Source organism: Salvelinus sp. IW2-2015, linkage group LG28, assembly GCF_002910315.2.
Source record: "Salvelinus sp. IW2-2015 linkage group LG28, ASM291031v2, whole genome shotgun sequence".
Taxonomy (NCBI): domain Eukaryota; kingdom Metazoa; phylum Chordata; class Actinopteri; order Salmoniformes; family Salmonidae; genus Salvelinus; species Salvelinus sp. IW2-2015.
Window position 1 is genome coordinate 3,646,784 of NC_036868.1, and position 22,744 is coordinate 3,669,527.

The 22,744-nt window shown below is 43.2% G+C and overlaps 2 protein-coding genes across 2 annotated transcripts; both read right to left on the reverse strand.

Moving 5' to 3' along the window:
• Positions 1-1,936: 1,936 nt before the first annotated feature.
• slc30a1a (solute carrier family 30 member 1a) lies at positions 1,937-10,072 on the reverse strand. Its single transcript, XM_023974007.2, has 2 exons — positions 9,108-10,072; positions 1,937-3,014 (listed from the first exon to the last, which is right to left on the reverse strand). Exons 1-2 carry the CDS (start codon positions 9,697-9,699, stop codon positions 2,092-2,094), a joined length of 1,515 nt encoding a protein of 504 aa, XP_023829775.1. The 5' UTR covers positions 9,700-10,072; the 3' UTR covers positions 1,937-2,091.
• A 2,408-nt stretch (positions 10,073-12,480) lies between these two features.
• Positions 12,481-18,110, reverse strand: nek2 (NIMA-related kinase 2). The gene is made up of 9 exons (XM_023974490.2): positions 17,785-18,110; positions 17,081-17,298; positions 15,851-16,091; positions 14,909-14,991; positions 14,684-14,810; positions 14,231-14,462; positions 13,850-13,904; positions 13,562-13,638; positions 12,481-13,079 (listed from the first exon to the last, which is right to left on the reverse strand). The coding sequence occupies exons 1-9, from the start codon at positions 17,878-17,880 to the stop codon at positions 12,877-12,879; spliced, it is 1,332 nt and encodes a 443-aa protein (XP_023830258.1). The 5' UTR covers positions 17,881-18,110; the 3' UTR covers positions 12,481-12,876.
• Positions 18,111-22,744: the final 4,634 nt, after the last annotated feature.

A 22,744-nucleotide genomic window follows, 5' to 3' on the forward strand; every position in this document is an offset into this window, starting at 1 on the left:
TCTACTGGATCAGTATCATTGCAGATATTAACTGTGTGTGTGACTTAAGTGTAGACCTAATGTCCAAAGAAACAGTATGTAACTAGACAAACACAGAACAGCTTAACTGTACCAAACAAGCATGTTTAATTTTCACAATGACACATTGACAGGTACTGTAATATATCAAAAACACATCTAAAATCCAAAAAACGACAACTCAATTTTGCACAGAGAGATTGAGTCTCAAAGATACCGAATAATAGTAACCAGACATTTTCAAAACAAAGAAACGTGTCAAAATACATTTCCCAATACAATGCTTCTATACTGCATACACATTTACTTTGAGRGGATATCTGAAATGCATCCTTGAATCATCATATAAAATGATATCTTTGTGATGATAAATGATACTGGATGAGGAATGATCAGATTTCCTTCTATTAAAAAGGCCACTAAGATTACTGTAAAATCGGCACATGAAGCCTAACAAACCCATTCACTACAAAGAAAGGAAAAGCTTAGGCCCAAGTTATTCTTGCCATCCGAGAAAACAAGGAAGTAGGCTACTTTTTTGCAGCACTGTTGGCTTGTTTTGAAGCTCTGTGATTCAAATAACACTTCAGTTTGGTCATGCAAAGTTGCAGCAGAAGGACTAGAAACTAAAAACGTTCAGCATGGATTTTGACTAGGTCCCTTCCTCAACACATTCATGAGGAATATTAGTATGAATTTCAACAACCCATCTGAATGTCCTCCAGCATAGATTTAAAACAATATAGTTGTTGACATTTTGTAGTACACATTTTATTTCAGTGAGACGCACAGGCTTGCAAGGCCGATTTGATGTTTGTCGAAGTTTGCCAATACAAGATAGGCTAACCTACAGGACTTATTTCAACTGTACTCAGTGCCATTTAAACTCAGTTTGAAATAAAGGCGAGGTTTGAGGTTTTTTACATTTTTTACACAGCATCTGCATTCAACTCACAACAACCATTAAAACAGAGTCAAGGCCAGAAAAAAAGTCATAATTAAAAGTAAAATGCACAATTTCAAAAACAAGTCTACAGCATAGARGGTTTGTCAAATATTCAAGTGGCAGAACAATTACAAAAAATGTAATCCATCATCCAAACTAAATATTATGAAAGCATTGACAGAGAGAAATAGATCATTACTAAACTTAAATACATAAATATTTTTGTTGTAATATAATCATTTTCCATTGGGCGCCCGAGGCTAATAAAATAGAGATGTTCAAAGCCTATCCAACAGAAATGTAATAATACATAAATGAAAGGTTCAGAGATCGATTTAAAAAACCTGCGGGGTAGACAGGTGTGCGTTGCCTTGCATATGTCGTATTTGCTCTTTGTCCTTGTTGGAGTCTCCCCTTGTCCTTTCTGCCCTGCATTGAGAAGCTTTGGCACAGAGACACCATGGAGGGARAGGACGACACACATCACAACATGGTACTAACGAGGGGTAGGCCACACATGCAGCAGGCCAGACCAGGCCGAACCCCAGCCTGGGTGAGAGGTGAAGTCACAAGTATCATCAATGTGCTGCTCTCTGTGACACTCAGAGTGGGTCAGGGGTGAGGGGGTCAGAGGTGAGGAGGTAAAGGTGGCGAGGGGTAGGTTGTGGAGGGGGGGGCAGTGGGAGGGTTAGGGGCTCAGAACAGAGGGTGTCATCAAACCAGACCGCGGCGGTGGAGCCATTTTTCAACCCGTCTCCAGAAACCGAGAGCGCTTGTACAACGACAACCCGTCTCAGAAACCGAGAGCGCTGTACAAACGACAACCCGTCTCCAGAAACCGAGAGCGCTGTACAAACGACAACCCGTCTCCAGAAACGAGAGCGCTTACAAACGACAAACCCGTCTCCAGAAACCGCAGAAGCGCTGTACAAACGACAACCGTCTCCAAAACCGAGAGCGCTGTACAAACGACAACCCGTCTCCAGAAACCGAGAGCGCTGTACAAACGACAACCCGTCTCCAGAAACCGAGAGCGCTGTACAAACGACAACCCGTTGGCAAGTTTAGCCCGCACTTAAAAAAAAAAACCTCCTCTGACCGTCTGGTCTGGTCTGGTCTGGTCTCTCTCACAGAGAAGACTCCACCTCTCGGGTGATGACGACCTCGGGCTCCGGCTGAGGAACCACCTGGACAATTGCAGTGGCCGCCTGCTCCAGGACTGCAGCTTCGGGTCCTGCTGCTCCCTCTAGGGTCTCGTTGATTACATCTATGGCCGAGGCTGCCAGCGCATTCCCCTCACCGCTCAGGATCTTCTCCGTGCCCACCGGACCAGCACCAGCCACGCCCAGCTTGTCAGCAGCGCCACAACACAGCTTAGGTGCGCACTGCGTCCGGCAGGAGAGCTCGCAGAGGGACGCACTTGACTCGGAGTTGATGGTAACGAACTCGGGCTGGATGGTGGTGGCYTGGATGCCCTCGTCGTGGAAGAAGTCCTTGATGCGCTTGGCCACGTCCATGTAGGACGTGGGGTCGTGACACTTTATGTGCGCCGTGGCGATGATGCGTGAGCCCGCCAGCTGCCAGATGTGCAGTTCGTGGATGGCCAGCACGCCGTCCAGCAAGAGCAGCCGCTCGTTGAGGCGGTGCATGTCGATCTGCTTGGGCACCGTCTGCAGGAGGATCAGTGCAGACTCCTTGAGCAGTGGGTAGGTGGTGTAGAGCAGGATACCCACCATGATGATGCACAGCGTGGGGTCCAGGTACAGCACCCAGCACGGTCCCACCATGGTCCGTTGAAAGCTAGAACTGTTGCCCTCYGTGGAGTGGCTGTCGATGCATGGGTTGAAGCAGGTCTCGCCGGGGGGGCATGGCCGCCATACGAAGGTGAAGATGAGGGCGTTGACCACRACGATGACAGAGCCCAGGGCATCGCCCAGCACATGTAGGAAGACGCCGCGCATGTTGAGCGAGGCCTCGTCGTGGCTGTAGTCCAGCTCCTCGTAGGGAGCGCTGCCGTTCATCTGCATCTCACTGTCGTTACAAARAATCTCTGAAGGAAGAAGACAGAGACGAGGYGTTAAAGAAGTACAAGGGAGGCAAAAGCACAGCCCTGTCACAAATTCATCCTTCCTTCCTTGAGATAAGCATCGACCTATAAGTGATTAGATAGGTGAAAGCAGTGACCACTATCCCCAATGACAGGCAATTCAGATAGGTAGGAAGGATGCATTTTTACAGCATTTAAAACAGAGCCCACATATTTGAGAGGACGGAAGGAAGAATGTCAGAGAAAATGGTGGGGGGGCACTCTTCCAAGGGATGGAGAAAAGAAAATWGAGATTTTTTTCAAAGACGAGGAATGACTAATACATAAATCGTGAATGACTCACGAGTCCCGCTGCAATTTATCAGCTGACTGGTCCAACTAGTGACCCAAACAAAGCATAATGATTGATGACTGCGTCAGGGTTTTTGGAGGACATGGTTGAGGTACCGTAAGTTATGGCTGCCCCAGGTGATAAACACCTTCATAGGAAGCTAAGTCGTGTTAGACATGAAACCCATTTACTTTGACGTGGGAAAGAAAATAGGCCATYAGACATCACCTGAGGCAGGCCTCCAGTTCTAGACATGAACTACAACCAGTGTGGTGGTGGAAGCCAGTATATTAACCAACCACAACRGACTCCCCTGCTTAACACCTCGAGGATATTCAAATGGTGTCTGCAGACAAGTGAGACGGCCTAGCACGACACTACAGCTCATACAGTTACATAATGGCCAATGGCACCAGAACCAGTGCTAGGCTAATAGCCTCTGGCTTGGCACACAGCGACGTAGGGGAAATTCATGGGGCTAAATAGTCTGGGTGTCGGTCACTGCCTTCGATGATGTATGGATGGCCGGGTGGCAGCGACCAGTGCACGGAGAAATGGGCTCAATTTATTGAAACTGGCAGAGCCTGACAGGCCCAGGGTTGGGGGGAAATGACAGTCTCCTGGTTCTACCCTTTTCTGTACCAACAGGAAGCAAGGCCAAGMGCAGCTCTCAGTACCCAACCCTTAGTACCAGCAAGATGGTCAAACAATGTTTTACCTGAAACTGGAGGATCACCAAGTCTAAATCATGATATCTTGTTAATATGACAAAACAATAGGYGACATGAATCCCTGAAGGCATGTGACAGTGATTTAACACAAGTATAAACAGAAAGAAAATGGCTTATAAACACATGGGTTTTGTGAAAGAAGACAACTTCCTGTTATGGGTGTAGCAGCACCAATAGAGATCAAGTGTCTTCATAAAAAGGTCACGATTTGAATGTGTAACAGTTCAAATATTCATTAATTTACCCAATGCAATTGGAGTGACCAAATCAGGATGGCGGGACTCCCACCAGTTTGGTTTTGTAACAAGTCATGACTCGTCCGCCACCATGTAAAACACATGTCAAACTCATTCCACGGAGGGCCAAGTGTCTGCGGGTGTTTGCTCCACCTCTTGTACTTGATWGATGAATTAAGGTCACTAATTAGTAAGGAACTCCCCTCACCTGGTTGTRCAGGTCTTAATTGAAAGGAAAACCCCAAAAGCTGCAGACACTCGGCCCTCCGTGGAATGAGTTTGACACGCCTGATGTAAGACATCTGCAGGCTGAGTGGGGGCTAGATTCTTCAGATAACAAAGATCAACTCAAAACAAACTTATGTGACAGTGAGGATGAAGGGGCACAGGTTTAGGAACCATTAGGTCTTTCCCTGACAAGCTCAGATGCAGAACCTCAGAGGTCATATTTATCCAGCTATTGCCTGATAACAAGACATAAAAAAATTGTTTCCTAAAGTGATGAAAATAATGAATGAGTTACAAGGTCTGTCTTGCACTCTCATTGCCTCTGCTAAAGGTACTTCAAAATGGGTGTGCAGAATGGACACAGTCATGGACCACATTGTTCTGTATCAAGTCACTGCTGATACCAGTCYCTGAAGTTTATGAATTMAATAGCCCCGTCCCGGTTCCTGTTCAAAACTTAAAGCGACGGGCTGGATTTCATTATGATGCTCCCAACACATGCGTCTTTGACTGGTCTGGTAAAAAGGCTCCTACAGCTTACAGGGCAACAGATGATACTGATGATGCCCAAGCCAGGAGACACACATCAGCCCAGTTACACGTTTGAGATTGTAGTGGATATCGATCCATCTACAATACTACAGAAGAAACCCAGCCAAGACCATGTGAGACTGGCATCTTGATCAACAGGGCAGTTGTGTTGAATGTCTCTCCTCAAAAGGCAGAAATATCAAAGGGTTTTAAGGTCATTGCCATGTAAAAGGACCCATGAGGACCAACATGTGAAGTCCATATAAGCATGTCAAATTGGGTGTCAAATGAAAGCTAAGAGTCTATTTTTGAGAAATTACGACACACATATATACAGTACCAGTCAAAKGTTTGGACACGCCTACTCATTCAAGGGTTTTTCTTTATTTTTAGTGTTCTTTACATTGTAGAATAATAGTGAAAACATAAACTATGAAATAACACATATGGAATCATGTAGTAAGAAAGAAAAAAAAGTGTTAAACAAATCAAAGTAGCCCCCCTTTGCCTTGATGACAGTGTTGCACACTCTTGGCATTCTCTCAACCAGCTTCATGAGGTAGTCACCTGGAATGCATTTCAATTAACAGGTGTGCCTTGGAAAGAAATTCCACAAATYAATMTTTAACTTCTTAATGCGTTTGAGCCAATCAGTTGTGTTGTGACAAGGTAGGGGTGGTATACAGAAGATGGTCTTTTACCAAATAGGGCTAAGTCCATATTATGGCAAGAACAGCTCAAATAAGCAAAGAGAAACAACAGTCCATCATTACTTTAAGACATGAAGGTCAGTCCGGAACATTTCAAGAACTTTTAAAGTTTTGCCAAGTGCAGTTGCAAAAATTAAGCGCTATGATGAAACTGWCTCTCATGAGGACCGCCACAGGAAAGGAAGACCCAAAGTTAGCTCTGCTGCAGAGGATAAGTTCATTAGAGTTAACTGCACCTAAGATCGCAGCCCAAATAAATGCTTCAGAGTTCAAGTAACAGACACATCTCAACATTAACTGTTCAGAGGAGACTGCTTGAAAATCAGGCCGTCATGGCCAAATTGCTGCAAAGAAACTACTACTAAAGGACACCAATAATAAGAGACTTGCTTGCGCCAAGAAACACGAGCAATGGACATTAGACCGGTGGAAATCTTTCTTTGGTCTGACGAGTCCAAATGTGAGATTCTTGGTTTCAATCTCTGTGTCTTTGTGAGACGCAGAGTAGGTGAACAGATGAGCTCCACATGTGTGGCTCCCACCGTGAAGCATGGAGGGGGTGTGATGGTGACACGGTGATTTATTTAGAATTCAAGGCACACTCAACCAGCATGGCTACCACAGCATTCTGCAGTGACACGCCATCCCATCTGGTTTGAGCTTAGTGGGACTATCGTTTGTTTTTCAACAGGACAATGACCCAAAACACACCTCCAGCCTGTGTAAGGGCAATTTGACCAAGAAGGACAGTGAGAGAGCGCTGCATTAAATGACCTGGCCTCCACAATCACCCGACCTCAACCCAATTGAGATGGTTTGGGAGGAGTTGGACTGCAGAGTGAAGGAAAAGCAGCCAACAAGTGCTCAGCATATGTGGGAACTCCTTCAAGACTGTTGGAAAAGCATTCCTCATGATGCTGGTTGAGTGAATGCCAAGAGTGTGCAAAGCTGTCATCAAGGCAAAGCATGGCTACTTTGAAGAATCTAAAATAGGTTTTGACACTTTCTTGGTTACTACATGATTCCATGTGTTATTGCATAGTTTGTCTTCACTATCATTCTACAATGTAGAAAATAGTACAAATAAAGAAAAACCCTTGAATAAGTAGGTGGTTAAACTTTTGACTGGTACTGTATATACACGCACATATTTTTTTTGACAATCATTTTCCATCCTAAAAAGTATGAATAGGCTTTGATAAAAAAGGTATTAGAAACACACCCAAAAAATTAAGTAAACACCCCTGCCAACTAATAAACACACATTTAGTTTAAGATAATTTTCAGCCTTTTGTAAGTTTAAGAAACCTGACCTCATGCCTTGAAATTCCATTGCCAAAAACCCACATATCTTCAAGATATTTTCTAATTTCTCCCACTCATGGTGGGAGGATAATGACATTTCACAGAAGTAACAAGGTAGACCTATCAACTAGTTAAATTACATTTTGTTTATGAATTATGAAGTGATTAAAARGCAATTGTTACCAAATCGGTAACAGACTTTRTGAAATTGTATTGGCTACAATGGGAAATCATAGTAGTCACAAACCACAATTGGGTCGACTGTACTGTCCTCCCTTCCTCTGGCATACCGTTAGGCTTATGTTCAGATGAAATTTGGTCAGTCCGCCCTGGCCTTAATTTCAACGCCCATAGACGCCTGGACTGGCCTTCATTTGGCCCAATGATTGGTACAGTACATTCAATACATCAAAGAGTAAAGTACAGTAAAGAAAAGTAGAGTAAAGTTCAGTACAGTACACAGTAGAGTACACTATAATTTACTGTACTATACTGTTATGTGCTGAGCTTTAATGTCAACTCTTGTGAAACAGACGTCTATGGTTGGTTCAGATTTGGTCCTGTCCAACCAAATTTGATCTTGTTTGATGATGGCGCTCAATATAATAGCCAGTGTGTAGAATAATACCTAAATATAAAAAAGGAGGATATTGCATGTTTATACATTTGTGTACCTATTTATGATACATCACCATGATGACAATGACATTCATATCAACAATTATGCATTTCTGTGTAGTACAGATCAGGGACCCATGATCAAATTCTGTTACCGCAACTCTGTTACTGGATGTAAATCCACTTCAATATCCAAAATATATATATATATTTTTTTTAACCTAAGGTGTCATGTCATAGCTGACACCCCATTCTTTKGGCAAACAACGTTGAATCTTAATTTGGAGCCAATTTGCAATATSATTAGATTTTGATGACAGAATATTCCAGAGACAGCCACATTCGCATTCATTTTAAACAATACATTTGACAATGTTTTTACGATTCTACTACATAAGATACATTTTATTTTAATGGTAAATCTCTTGATAAACTGGGTAAATTAAGATGGCATAGGCCTACTCACAATACAGGTGAATGCATATTCAAACTTCCATTTGGGACTTATATTAGCCTACTGATCAACAACATTTGCATAGAAGCATCACTCCAGCATGTCACACCTGTATGGAAGGACATCATAGATGTCTGCCTTTAGTTTGAGAATATAAAAGGACATATATTCAATGAAAATCGGTCCACGTAACGTCATGATTTGGGATCAGGGATGATTATGAAACTATTKTTTTTTGTCAATTTCCATGATCTGGATTTTATTTTAGACGTCAGGACGTATCTCTAAACAAATCCACATGAGCCCCATTATCGGTAAATTAACTAAACTAATATTTGCAACAGGAGTTCGATTTAGGACACTGTCAACTCATCCATTTCTCTCAATACTTCACCTATCTGTTGGAGAATGAGCTAGCACGCTGCTGATTTACCCTGCTGGACATTCCTCGGCATTGTGCAGTGCTCCTGGCTCAGGCAGTGAGTGGCAGCTTGCATAGCAGTATTTTTGCAATGATCGAGAAGTGCGAACAGACTACAAAAGGTTCAAATCGACCAGATATCGGCTCGGCCGATTATCCGTGGTTCTCCAAAAAAATCTATGGTTTTTGTTTTGCATATATTTAAGTGAGTCTCAGGGCAATTCCATTCYGGGCAATTCGGTTACCATGGAATTGCCCTTAACAAGAACACCACAGAGATGGCTTAGTTTGGACTAAAGATCGCTTCATCTTCAGTAGGCCTAGCCTACGTTATTTAGTCAGCAAAGTCCCAGAAGTTTCAGTTATTTTAATAAATTCCCTGTCTGTGTGAGATTGTGAGTGTGTGCTCCGTCTGCCCCCACTCCCCAATAAAATATCTTATTTTAAATRGATGAAACCACATAGCTAGCCAAGTACAGTAGTTACAGTATAGCTAGCTACTGTAATAGACAAATGATTAACATAACTTACCATGTCTACGTCTCTCGGTGTTCACGCCATTAGGGGGGCTGTTGTGGCTTCCTACCAGGTTGTTGGTCTCCTCTCCTGATGATCCATTCGGTCTTTCTGACTTGCATAGTTTACCCCTCTTGTTTTTCTTATTTCCATGAGAATGGCCTCCTCCTCCGTGGGAGTGCCCGTGTCCACCACCTGCGTGTCCGTGGAACAAGCACAGCCCGAGGAGGTTGACCAGGAGCCCGGCGGCCCCCACACCGATAACTACATGGGGTTTCTCGATTTCATGTGGGTTGGTGAATCGCTCGACGGCCTCCAATATTATGGTAAAACAGAGAGCTGTGAGGAACACTGCGTTGACCAGAGCCCCCATCACCTCAGCCCGGATCCATCCGAAGGTGTTTTTATTTGTCGATTGTGTTTTCTGAGCGAAGCGCACGGCCACCAAAGCCACAAGCAGCGCTATGACATCCGATAGCATATGYAAGGAGTCCGAAAGCATTGCTAAAGATGCAGTGATCCGACTGACGACAACCTCCACGATAAAAAAGCCAAAAGTCAATGAAAGCATGCATACTAGCCGCACACGATTAGGTTCACAAGCCATTTCTCTACGCTGATCACTTGTTAACGTTAACTGAGTTAGCTAGCTAGCTTACGATATGCACGATGTTACGGTATACTAGCTGTAACGTTAGCTACAACATGCGAGCCAATCGATAGGCATATGATGCGATTCCACCACGTCTTGTAAATATTTATACGGTCGCTAACAATTCGTCATTGTCATACGATTACAACCGACTCCAATTCCAGATACAGCTAAGACCGATGTTGGTTCCTCAAAAGCAGACAATTGGGAACATTCAAAGACAAGGGCATATTCCAGAAACGTTGACCGTAGACTCCGATTTGCAGACGGCTGAAACTTTGCACCCGAGCCGGTAAAGTTTCCACACGGAATAAGGCGACTAAGAGGCACGCCCTGGTCTTTTGCTATTGGTTGTTAGGGATAAAGTAGAATTTGGTTGGTCAATTTATACAACCATTTCACGTGGACGGAGCCCATCGTTGCTATGTAGCCACGTTGATTAATGCAAACATTTAGACGTTGCGGACTCCTCCAACATTCTGACTCATCATTTTTTAGGATGGTGTGTAGCATCGGCACACGGCCCCCTGTCTTATTTCTGTGTGGTTAACAAAATTTTATCCATTCGAAATACATTAGGTTAGACTACGTTTCAAGCACCCAACTGAAAAGAAGACTAGTCCTACTAGACTATAGGTCTAGACGTATTATTTCGCAATCTGTTCAAACACTTTTGAGAGGTTAAATGTCCTGGCAATACTTCAATAGAATAAACAACTTTCCATGCATCTAGGGCTGGGCCCTCACACATTCACAGGATTCACTTTGGTGGAAGCGCTTTACCTGCAGATTTCTCCAAAGCCACTATCGAAACATCTTTCAACCTTTCCAACATGAAGAGAAAATATAAGGATAAACGACGACATCATGTGGGAGATACTGATAACTACAACCCTTTAGATACACAGTAGCCTACGTACATCACCGGGCTGTACATTTTGTTTCCCTTTCCATTGTTTGAAGTGAAACAAGTCAGTCAATCACCAGATAAACTCTTTACGAGGTGTGCATGGAGATCAATGCATGCAACAGAAACTTTCCATGTAGAAAAATAGATKATGTAGATATACATTCTGCAACAGTAATCACTCTGATTACATCTGCATTAAATGTTTACAAGAGACCATTCACTACATGTTATGTTCCCACATAATTTACATGACCAAATGTATATGCAAACTAATTATGTAAAACATGTAAATTAAGTTTAAAAACATACATACCAAGAGTTGAACTTCATCATGCAACCAAAATAATGTACATGATGCCAATTTGAGATGAAAAACAGGAGACAATTCAAGGGCAAAGGAACAATAAAGCAAGGGCAAAGGTCAATCAGTTGACAGTTCAACAGAAAGTAATGCCACGTTCCCGTCTTGTCGGAAACTCAGAAATGTTCGACTTGCTTGCTCGTTGTAGAAAAATTATACCGAGTTTAACCACTTGGGAAGTATCAGAATCAAGCAATAGGAAGCTCTACGCAAATAATTTATGTTAATTTTAAATCMGAGATTCTGAATTTCCGACATTATSTGAACGCAGCATGGAACTTTGCACCCGAGCTGCTTAAAGTTTCCACTTTCCACACATAACTAGAGGAAAGCCCTGGTATTTTGCTATTGGTTGTTAGAGATAAATGTACAATTTGGTTGGTCAATTTTTACAACCGTTTCACGTGGGCGGYGCCCAGCGTTGCTATGTAGCCACGTTGCGTAATGCAAACGTTTCAACGTCATCGTTTGGAATGCGCTGCGAAGTCATCCAAAATTCTGACTCATATTTTTAGGATAGTGTGTAGCATCTCCACACGGCCCCCTTATCTTATTTCTGTGTGGTAACAAAATAGTATAAATCCAAAATACATTAGGTTAGACTACATGTCCAGCACTACTACAAACTGAAAAGACTTGGCCTACTAGACTATCGTTATAAATAAAAATMGTGTATTTTTTCACCTTCTGTTCAAACATCTTTGAGAGATAAAATGTCCTGGCAATACTTAAATAAATGTAACAACTTTGAATGCATCTAGGGCTAGGCCCTCACATTCACATGATTCACTTTGTTGGAGGTGCTTTGAAGAGAAAAGATAAGGACAAATTACATCATGTGGGAGATTCTAAATACAAACCTCTAAATGTACAGTACATCAACAGGCTGCAAATGTTTCCATTTACATTGTTTCAAGTGAAGCTAGTCAATCACCAGATAAACTCTTTACTTGGTGTGAATGGAGATCAACACATGCAACATAAACCTTTCATTTAGAAGAGATAATGTAGGTGTACATTCTGCAACAGTAATCACTGATTACAGCTGCCWTTAATGTTCACAAGAGGATACTCACTACTTATGTTCCCACATCATTCTCATGGCCAAACTTCTATGCAAACTGCTTATGTTTAGAAAACAAAACATGTAAATGAAGATTAGAAACACATTTTCCAAGAACTGAACCATCATGCAACCAAAATAAAGTACATGACGCCACCTTGAAATAAATAGGAGACCATTCAAGGGCAAAGGAACAATAAAGCATTACGGACAAAGGTCAATCAGTTGACAGTTATACAGAAAGTGGACCTGCCTGAAACAGACATTTGTTGAAGGTCAACAGTGCTTGTTTTTTGCCAACCCATCCCAAAATCATATTTGCAAAACATTGACATATTTCCTGAACAGAAGTGTATGCGGGAGTGTACACATATTTATACATCTTCAGATAACGTACAAACATTGCCCGTAAAATATATTTTTAATGCCACAATACAGTATGTACATAGTGGTTATAAATCACATATTCACAAATCAGAACTTGAGTGAAATTCTGAGCATCAACAACACATTTTAAATGTCAAGGTTGAAGAAACACAAACACCACTATAAACAGAGATATCTGGCATCCAATATTTGGCAATTTCACCATAGTACAAACCAATCACCATGATACAAATAAATTAAAGCTACATAATTTCCCTATGGACCGCTAGGTTTCAATAGCTCTGAAACTAATGTTAGTCAAGAAAACTAAAGCAGAGACCTGCTACTTCAGGGACACACCTCAGACAACCATATATTCATCCATCCACATGACACTGTTAGTCAGGCCCTAGGCAGCAGACTCTCTGTGGGCTAGCGGATGCCTAGGATCTGCCAGCTCTTGAGCTGGTAGAGCCTCTCCACCTCCCCCAGGGCCTGGGCCCGCATGTTGGCTGCCTGCAGCCTCTTCTTCAGCCCCTGGCTCACACTCTGCTTCTGATCTGGCCTCTGGTTCTCTTTGCTTTCTCCGGCAAAATGGACCTTCTTTCCAGGTGAGACGTTCGCCTCTCCCTCATCTAAGGGGCCAAGACGGCAAAGCGTTATATTTTTTATTTATTGAACTCTACAAAAAACAGCTCAGATAAAGACCCTCCTTTGTAGGATGCCTCTGGGATTTTTCAGACTACCCAGAAATGTTAAAATTCATAACTTAACTCTAAATCAAATATGCTTCCCACCTTTATTTCATTTAAAAACATGGTTACCCCATGGCTACTGTATATTATATTGAACTTCAATTACAAAGCAAAACAAGTACCCCTCATTTACCTCCTGGTTCCCACCCCATGTTTGTTGCAGGTTTTATTGCAGTAAAAAAAACATATATATATATATATATATATATATATATATATATACACACATTCACAAGGTTAAAAATCATAAATACACAAAAATACAGTAAAATGCTAAAAATTCCCCAATTAGAGAAGTGAACACAATGCTCAGTTCTTCTCAATGTTCAGGGGGTCCAGAGGCCTTCGCTTGACTCCCATACCCATTTCATTGGAATAGAGCAGTGGCAGGGCCTTCTGCTGTTTCACCAAGTTGTAGCTCTTCAACAAACTCTCCGCTCTAAAACCAAAAGCAAACATTGTTGGAAGTCAAAATGGATTATACCCACTTGCAGTTTTATAGCAAGCAATGAGATTATAACACCAAAGCAGGAAGCAAAAGTAGCATTAGCACAGCTTGGAGGAGGATTAAAGCCTTAGAATTTAGTCTGACAAACAGCAGTTTGCTGCATTTCAAGTAAATTAAGTGATCCAAGAGAGCTCCGTTTTACCTGGCAAGCTTCTCATTTGATAGTCTCTCGCGAACACAAAGCTCCTGCTCCCGCTCTGTAGGAGGAATGGAAACACATTCACCAGATTTAAATTAAACATACCTCAGGTAACAAACAATTCAGTCTGTGTATACTCAGTAGCATAGCCAGTGACACATTGACCTCCTTTACAACCAATCATTTCAACAAGACTGACCCCAAAAAACATGCACGTTCCAACACCACAGGGTCTCATCTGTGACTAGGACATTATAGGGACCAGGGTTGGGGTTGAAAACATTTTCAATTCAGGACATTAATTGAAATGGACATTCACTTCCTGAATTGGCTGAGCTAAAAACAGAATTGAGCCCGACCCTGATAAGGGCAAATGACACTCACGCTCCAGCCTCTCCTCTCGCTCCTTCAGGGCCTTCTCCCTGTGCCGCAGCACCTGCTCCTTCAGCCTCAGTCCTGCAATGGTAGGGGCGGTTGAAGACTCTGCAGGCTTTGGTTTCTCTGGATCAGCCGACCTCCTCCGGTGTCTTGCATGCGCCCGCCTCTGCTCATCGGCGACCAGGTCCGTCAACAGGCTGCTCTGGAGAATGGACTCAACTGAGGGCCTCAGGTAGTCCTGGCAACACGGCACAACAGTCAAATCGACAAAGCAAACTGGTAGTTTGAGTACAAGGGAGTGAGGGATTCAAATCTCTTGACGTTGAAATTGTATATCGAGCAAAATTACATGCTTGGTGATTCAGACAAACAATCATCTCAACAGAAGTGCAGCAGTTGCTCACAAGATGCCCTGAACTTTATATGGAGATAATCAGTGCTGTGAAAGTTGTTCCAAACCTTTAAATGGAGCATTCTGGACAGGAGTGTATTCAGCTCCTCTGAATACCGGTAGGGGATTCTCCTAAACTTTCCCTCTCGGATCTTCTCTGCCAGCTCTTTTTGGTTATAAGCTGTGAAAGGTGGCCTACATGGAAGAAATGCATGCGTCAGACTTCAATATCGTCTAATGCATTGACTGGGGGATATTGAGCAAGAATATAGATGACAGGCAAGGTAACTCACGATAAGGCACAGAGTTCGTACAACAAGCACCCCAAGGACCAGATATCTGATTTCTCATTGTAGGACATGCGATTTATTTGTTCCTGTAAAATATGAAAGTGTCCACACAMTGACAAACTGATTAGACAAGCTCATTATTTCTCTAAAATCATAATTAAAAAAAGATCTACTTTTAAACCATAATCATAGTTGGAGTCGGTATTGACAATTTCCCCACCGTGGGGGAAAACACAGGGAAGTACTCAGACCGCCAGCAAAAAAGGCCTCTATTTACACGTTGCTTAGGAGTGCATTTCACACGACTTTTTGATTCTAAATTGGATTGTAAGGCACGTATGAATGTCCTGCGTAATATAATGTTTGTCATTGTAGCCAATCAGCTGCATTATACTTAAAAACACTTCAAATCAGTTAAAATTCCCTTTGGAATGTAGGTTGTAACTTTGTCACAACCTATATCAATGAGCATTAGCATTCTAGCTCAGTGGTTCCCAACCTTTCTCGGTTACTATACCATCAAATACATTTTGCTCTGCCCGGAGTAACCCTGAAGAACCCCCCCACGTGAATTTTATCAGTAGGCCTTTGATCTCATGAATCTTCTCATCAACCCCTTGTAGATAAGCCAAGTACCCCCAGGCGTCCTAGTAACCCGGGTTTGGAAGCACTGTTCTAGTGAACTGCTGCATCCAAAATAGGTATTCTAAGATCACAATCAAATGTAATCTCACCGACTGTTCAAGCAATAATCAAAACATTGTAAGAGTTTGAGAACCCCTCTCCGAAAGACCGCAGTAAATCTAGGCTGTTGAAAGGGCGCAGATGGCGAACGGCAGTTATCCCTACGGTGGCCGTTGTTCACAGGGCTACCTGTTCATGACATGAATAGCAACTTGGAGTATAGGATTCACAATTATATGATTGCCTTTGCTACGGACTCACAGGAGACATGTAGTATGGGGTCCCGACGAAAGTCTTAGCGAAACTGGTGTCATGGTTCAGGATACGTGCGAGACCAAAGTCGCCAAGCTTGACATTCTGCTTGACATCCAGGAAGATATTGGCGGGCTTAAGATCTCTGTGCAGCACTGTGGCCCCACCATTGCTCCGGCGATGGCAGTCCTTCAGGGCAAGAGTGAGCTGTGCCATGACTCGCATGATGAATTCCTCCTCCAAGTAACGCCTGGACACCAGGAACACAACATACAAGTTTTATTAGTCACATGTAAGAAATACACATGGACGATGTCTAACGAAATGCTTTCTTGTAGGTTTCTTCTCAACAATGCAACAATAAATAATAAAAATCCGAACATTAAGTAAATGGCTCAATAGAGTAAACATTTTAGCATAATACAGGAACACGCAATTTATAGTCCAATGTGCACACGGGGGTGGGGGGGGGGGGGGGGGTGTATAAACTGAGCAATATAATAAATGTCTGGTAGCAGCAGTTGTGATGTGTACGTAGCATGAATGTGTGTGTAGCATATGTGTGTGTACAGTGCATTCGGAAAGAATTCGGACCTTGAATTCCACATTGTTACTTTACAGCCTTATTTTAAAATGTATTAAATTGTTTTTATCCCCCCTCATCAATCTACATACAATACCCCATAATGACAACGCAAACAGGTTGACATTTTTGCAAATATATAAATAAATGAAATAACACATTTACATAAGTATTCCGACCCTTTACTCAGTCTTTGTTGAAGCACCTTTGGCAGCGATTACAGCCACGAGTCTTCTTGGGTATGATGCTACAAGCTTGGTTCAAGTCCGGGCCACTCAACGACATTCAGGAGACTTGTGCCCAAAGCCACTCTAGCATTGTCTTGGCTGTGTGCTTATGGTCGTTGTTCTGGTGGAAGGTGAACCTTTCACCCAGTTTGAGGCCCTGAGCGCTCTGGAGCAGGTTATCAAGGATCTGTCGTTCTGCCCCTGAACAAGGCAGTAAACCCACTGTTCCTAGGCCGTCATTGTAAATAAGAATTTGCTCTTAACTGACTTGCCTAGTTAAATAAAATAAAACATTCAAAACCCACAAAGGGTGTTGCACTGTCGCAGTTCACCACCTGGTGTCAGAGTGGGATGGCCATCAGAGAGGTGTATACATGACACATGCTGGACAAGGGAACCAAGGTCAGCACAAAACACACACACACACACCTTTCTTTGATGCATCTGGTGATGAGGCTGGAGAGGTCACCGCCTTCACAGTGCTCCATAACGATGTACAGTGTGGTGTTGGTCCGGTCAATGATGCGGTCATAATATCTCACAATGTTTGGATGCTTCAGTTCACGCAGGAGATTGACCTCGGACACCAGCATCTGCTTCTCYCTCTCAGCCATTGTGCCGTAGTCCAACTCCTTCCAAACTAGAATCTATGACGAAACCCAGACAACAGGACTAAACATGTATTGATTGGCCAAAGCTTGTTGATGTTGGGAAACATTTTAAAGATAAACATACAGTGTAGGATATTTGCTAACTACCTGTTTGTTTTACGTCAAATCCTGGTTTAGCTAAATGTTAGCAGTGTGGTTCATATGTATAGCTAGTTATATAACACATGCCATACCATAAAACCACACAGTTCCTCGCAGTAGTAGGCAAACATGGCAAATGCTTTAGTATTGCTGATGTGGGGAGGTCTGGTGTTGTTCCCCGCTTTATTTCTAAAATAAATTTGAAAAAAAATGTCTGTCCACTTAGGGGACACCTTTTGTCTCGTCTCAAGAGCATCCCCCCGAGGCAAACGTTACGCACTGGCTCTGGTTACCTTGACAGGTGCAATGAGAGCATGCAAAGCAAACATAGCTAGCTAACGTTGGTCGAACAACGCCTTACTAAACGTCGGTAACACTTACCTTTGCATCAGATTTCCTCCGTATTTTCTGACATTTTCCGTAAGACCCTGACCCTATGGTATACAACACCTCATAATCTTCAACACGAGATGGCATTTTGTCGTAGCGAACGTTATATAACTAGCTAGCTAAATGCAGATTGCAATGCAAGGTAGCTAACGCAGCTATCTATCGAAGAGCAATAACGACTATTCTGGACGTCTTCTTTCTTGAAATATCGTTAGCAAACGTAAATGCTGACTATATCTCTCCGATAACGTATTGATAATTTTAGCTAGCTAACTACTGGTCAAAACAACGTGCTTTATGTTGATAACACAAGCGACGAAAGGAAGCAGGGGATTCCTTGCGCTGGTTTCAAATTGGTGCCTGAATCCTTCAATGTGATTGGTCCGTCTACTACATATAGAATGTTCTAATTGGCTGTAATGAAGACACAAGCTGCTGGTTGCTAAGCATCTGAAACCCGCGAGATTTGGCGCGGTTGTTTAAAGGGGAATAATTATTTTGCCGACGGGAACCGTTCTGATGATACCTCAGTGACGGAAACGTTCTATCAAAGACAGTACGATTGCGTGGGAAATATATTTGCATACCGCATTTGTCCAAATTAAAACGTAGTAATGTAATAAATTCACAGAACCCCATGTATACATCTAAAATATGGAATCTTCACTTGCTGATTACCACAGAGTTTAAGTAATCTATACCATCTATGACACCACATTTACATGTTTGTCATTTAGGAGACGCGCTTACCCAGAGCGATTTACAGGAGCAATTACGGGGTAAGTGCCTTGCWCAAGGGCACATCGGCAGATTTTTCGCCTAGTCGGCTCGCAGATTRGAATCAGCGACCTTTCAGTTACTGGCCCAACGCACTTAAACGCTAGGCTACCTGCCACTACCCCGTGTGTATCTCACCACAAGGTGGCAGAAAAAGCATACTCTACTTTTATCCTGCCCCATGAAACTGAAAACTGAAGGTGGCCACTGTCCATGCAAGTTAGAATATAATAACTTCTAGTGATTGTCTAGTACTTCCACACATCTATCTGATAACTAATCAAAGTACATTAGGTCCATCTATGCCAGTTAGAATATAATAAAACAAAATATAATAAAAGAGAATAGAATATCCAGTGTAAATAAAAAAACATTATTTTGTGAACTCTACAATTCCTCTCAGATTCTAGTAGATATCAAGATATAGACAGCCTTGAACCCTCTTGGGTGTTTTTACATATGCATCATTGACTTTATAATCATTTTCTGCTGCGTAGCTTGTCATTGTGAGAACATGTGGCAGCCAGGCTGAGTTCTCTGTCTGTCCCACAGTCCCAGAGCAATGATGKATATGGTTATCAGTCTGCATCATAAATCACTGTCAGGGGAGCAGTGTGTTAGACATTGTTAGCAGTTGACCTCACATAGCGAGTGCCACATTTTGTGATCAACTGTTGATCTACCCTCATCACAGAGAAAGTGATACCCTACAACACAACACTGCTCATTGATTTACTGCCTGCATTGACAGGGAGGTTGTTTGGCGTTTGTACTAAGGTTGAGTGGGCCAGCTAGGCTAGATGATAGGCACRCATGAAATCTGCAGATCGTGTTGATTACTGTGAGGTACATTGAAACTCGAAACAGAGACCTCACACTCCATCCAGGGATATCAATAGCCCTTTACCTGGGTCATATTCATTCATGCACACCATCGCAAAACATTTTACAACAGAAAACAAAAAATGAGCATTTCTCATTGGACACGTGCAGGTATTCCTTACGTTTCAGTCCGCTTTCTTCTGTTTAGTGCCTAATMAACATGACCCGGAACTTGTCAGTGTGAAATGATCTCGTCGTTGTCTTCATATCACCAAGCATCTTCCCTGTTGTGATGCACTCTGTGAAAGACAGGGGCCCATGTAGACAGGCTAGTTTGCGGCAACAATATCTAATTCCAATTATACCTGTGCACCTATTAATTGCCCCAAAAAGGTCATTGCCACTAGGGCTGTTTCCATGGCACCCTCTCATGCACACAGGGGAGGCTATTGGGAATCAAGATCCAGCAAACACGGTATCAATCCTCAGCAGCGGTGTCATGTAATTAACAAGGCCCCCTGCAGAGTCCCTCTAGGGGCATACCGTGGTGACAGGCGTCTTCGAATTACCCCTGTGTCACTCGTCTCTCTCTCCTGCCGTCACACTGAGTCGTACACACACATGTCAGGAGGACATGGCAGGGCTCACGGTGCGGTGTAAAAGAGTCTGTCTGTCACCACAAAGGTAATTTCCTACAGAGGGGCTGTTATGGTACCAGTGTCCCTCTTTCTGTAACCAAGTCAGGAGCGTTGGGGTGCTTAATGTGAGGCTGACAACCAAAACAACAAAGACTGCCGGGGGCGACTAGGGTCCCTTGGGGGGCCACGCTAGGTGTCACCCATCTCTCTGAGGGCCTAGGAGGGATAGGAGCTAGGAGGGAGAGACAGTGGACCCCGTTTGAATGGCACACTATCACAACAGGGGTGTCAGTCAGTTTTCTTGTCTATATCCTTTGGTCTTTTTATATACCGTGTGTGTCAATGTGTATATGCTTGTGTACTGCGTATGTGTGTTTATGTATCTGCGTGTGTTGTGTACCGGACATGCCCCTATCCGAGGAGTTGGTGGGTCTTTGGTGTCACCGGGCATGGAAGGTGGCGGAGCTGGTGGCTGCAGCCATGTTGCTGTACTGTGACATTCATCTGCCTGCTTCCCCTCAGACTGTCCTCCATCGTAGGTCACCCTGGCCTTCCCCCCCGCAGATCACCCTGGCCTTCCCCTGCCACCATGCCAAGTTTTAGTGTTTGCTGACTCAAGGGGAGCAGCCACGAACCACAACATTTATCAACCAGYCCAGAGCAGCCGAGCATGAAGACATGGTACACTGTGGAGCTATGCTTGTGATGCATTTAGTGTAACTGTCACTGCAGGCATTCTGGGAGCGACGCTATAGCCTAGCTTACCTGCGGCTGGGCATGGTGGAGTCTGTGTGCAGTCAAGAACATACCGGTACATGTGTTTGTTTCTACACTGATGTGTTCACATTGGCTCCGGGGTGAAGTTTCCCTCAAGGGACAGATCTAGGATAAGCTTCCTCTCCCCTAATCCTAACCATCAGTGGGGGAAATGCAAAACTGAACCAAGATCAGCATCTAGGGRGGGGATCGGCAACTTTGATGAGGGAGGGGGCCACAAAAAAAAACATTATTCATCATGAGGGGCCACAGTGGCTCATGGGTCTGCGTACCCACATCATATATATACATATACAAAAGGGGGGCCGGCTGCCAGTTGCCCATCCCTGGTCTAGCGGCAACTTCGTCCTACACCTTTCACATCACATGTGTAAAACAGAAAATTACTAGGCCTTCAGAGAAGAATATGTATGGGGTTGTTGTAAATGTAGATTATTAATATTAATTCTGTAGTCTCTGGCTTACGCTGGCCATGAAAATGCACAGCTCTGACACGTTGTGACGAAAGGAGATCCCTGGTCTGACTTTGGTCCTCCCTCTCAGTTGTTTGGTATGGAGATGACGCTCTGGTGTGAATCCCAGATTAGTCATTTTGCAGGTCAGCAGGGTCCTTATAGTCTCTCCTGTGCATCTTTAATCCCATTTTCCAGCTCACTTCCRAGTGCCTAGGCCCTGGCTACCCATTGGCTGCCTGCAGCTATGTGGCTCTCGCAGAGACCCGGCCCTCCTCCTCCCTTCCCCCATCACTCCAGCTGCTATGGCGATGACAAGCCAGGCCGCCCTTGCTCTAGTTCCTCGCTTATCATCCTATACATGATGTAACATTTTACTACATCTGCCAGTCAGGRGGCTTAGTTTAACAAGTGGCCACAAGGCCTCTCATTCATGACCTCGCCCCAGTGGTTTATGCCTACCTGGCAACAAATAAATGCAACAATCTTAGTAATTCAGTCCTGTGCCAAATGATAAGCGTAGAAGGATAAAGAGAAGTCTGAGAAGTGACAGATACTCTGTGTAGATAGAACAAGTGTCTGTTCAGAAGGGTGCGAAACGTGACATTTTCAGATAGAAATGCATTTTGTAGAACAGGCATGATATTCTGTCATGCAGAATTGGACATAAAAATTTAATTAATAAAGCTGACACTATCTGCAATGTTCTATAACGTGAATACACACCAGGAAGAAACGTGGTGGCATTCACTCACTTCCTCTAACATGGGCTGTGTTCAGAATGGCACAGCGTAGCAAAACGTTTTGGAACAGGAAATGAAAATCTATGAACAAATTTAGTTAGTGCCTCCCCGGTTTGAATGGTTTTCTTCCTACTGAGGACTACCGGTTTCAGAGCTGAAAGAGGATCTGTAATGTAAACCGTTGGGTCTCTGTGGTCAAATGACAGATGCCACGGTTAAACAAAGAGCAGAGACCAAAAGCAAGGACAGGCTTTAGTTACCTGGAGACCGCCCTGCGGCAACGGCATCACTATCAGTGCCTATGTCAATAGAAAATGAGGAAATAAGCCTGACAATAAACCTGACAGATGCAATCAGAGCACCATAAAATCACTATTTATTGTGCTGGGTTTAGGTGTGGGAGAAAGGGGTTTGCTTACCCATACCACTCCAAGACATAGAAAAAAATACAAATACATTGTGAAAGAGTTTGATTTACAAATGTTACGCTCCTGTTGTGTTATTTTTTTAGTTCTTACCTCGCCTTGAGACATGGCTGAGCTGCAATTGTTTTTTTTCTTCTTCAAATTAAGGAGTGGGCCTTTATTAAAAATGCCTCATGCACCGCAGTCTAAGTTCAATCAGGTCTCAGTAGCTCACAAGTATATCACACATTCTATGAGAGTGACATACCCTCTCTACACATTCTCAGTATATTAGTGAGATAATGGCTCCTAATAAAATGTATATATATATATATATA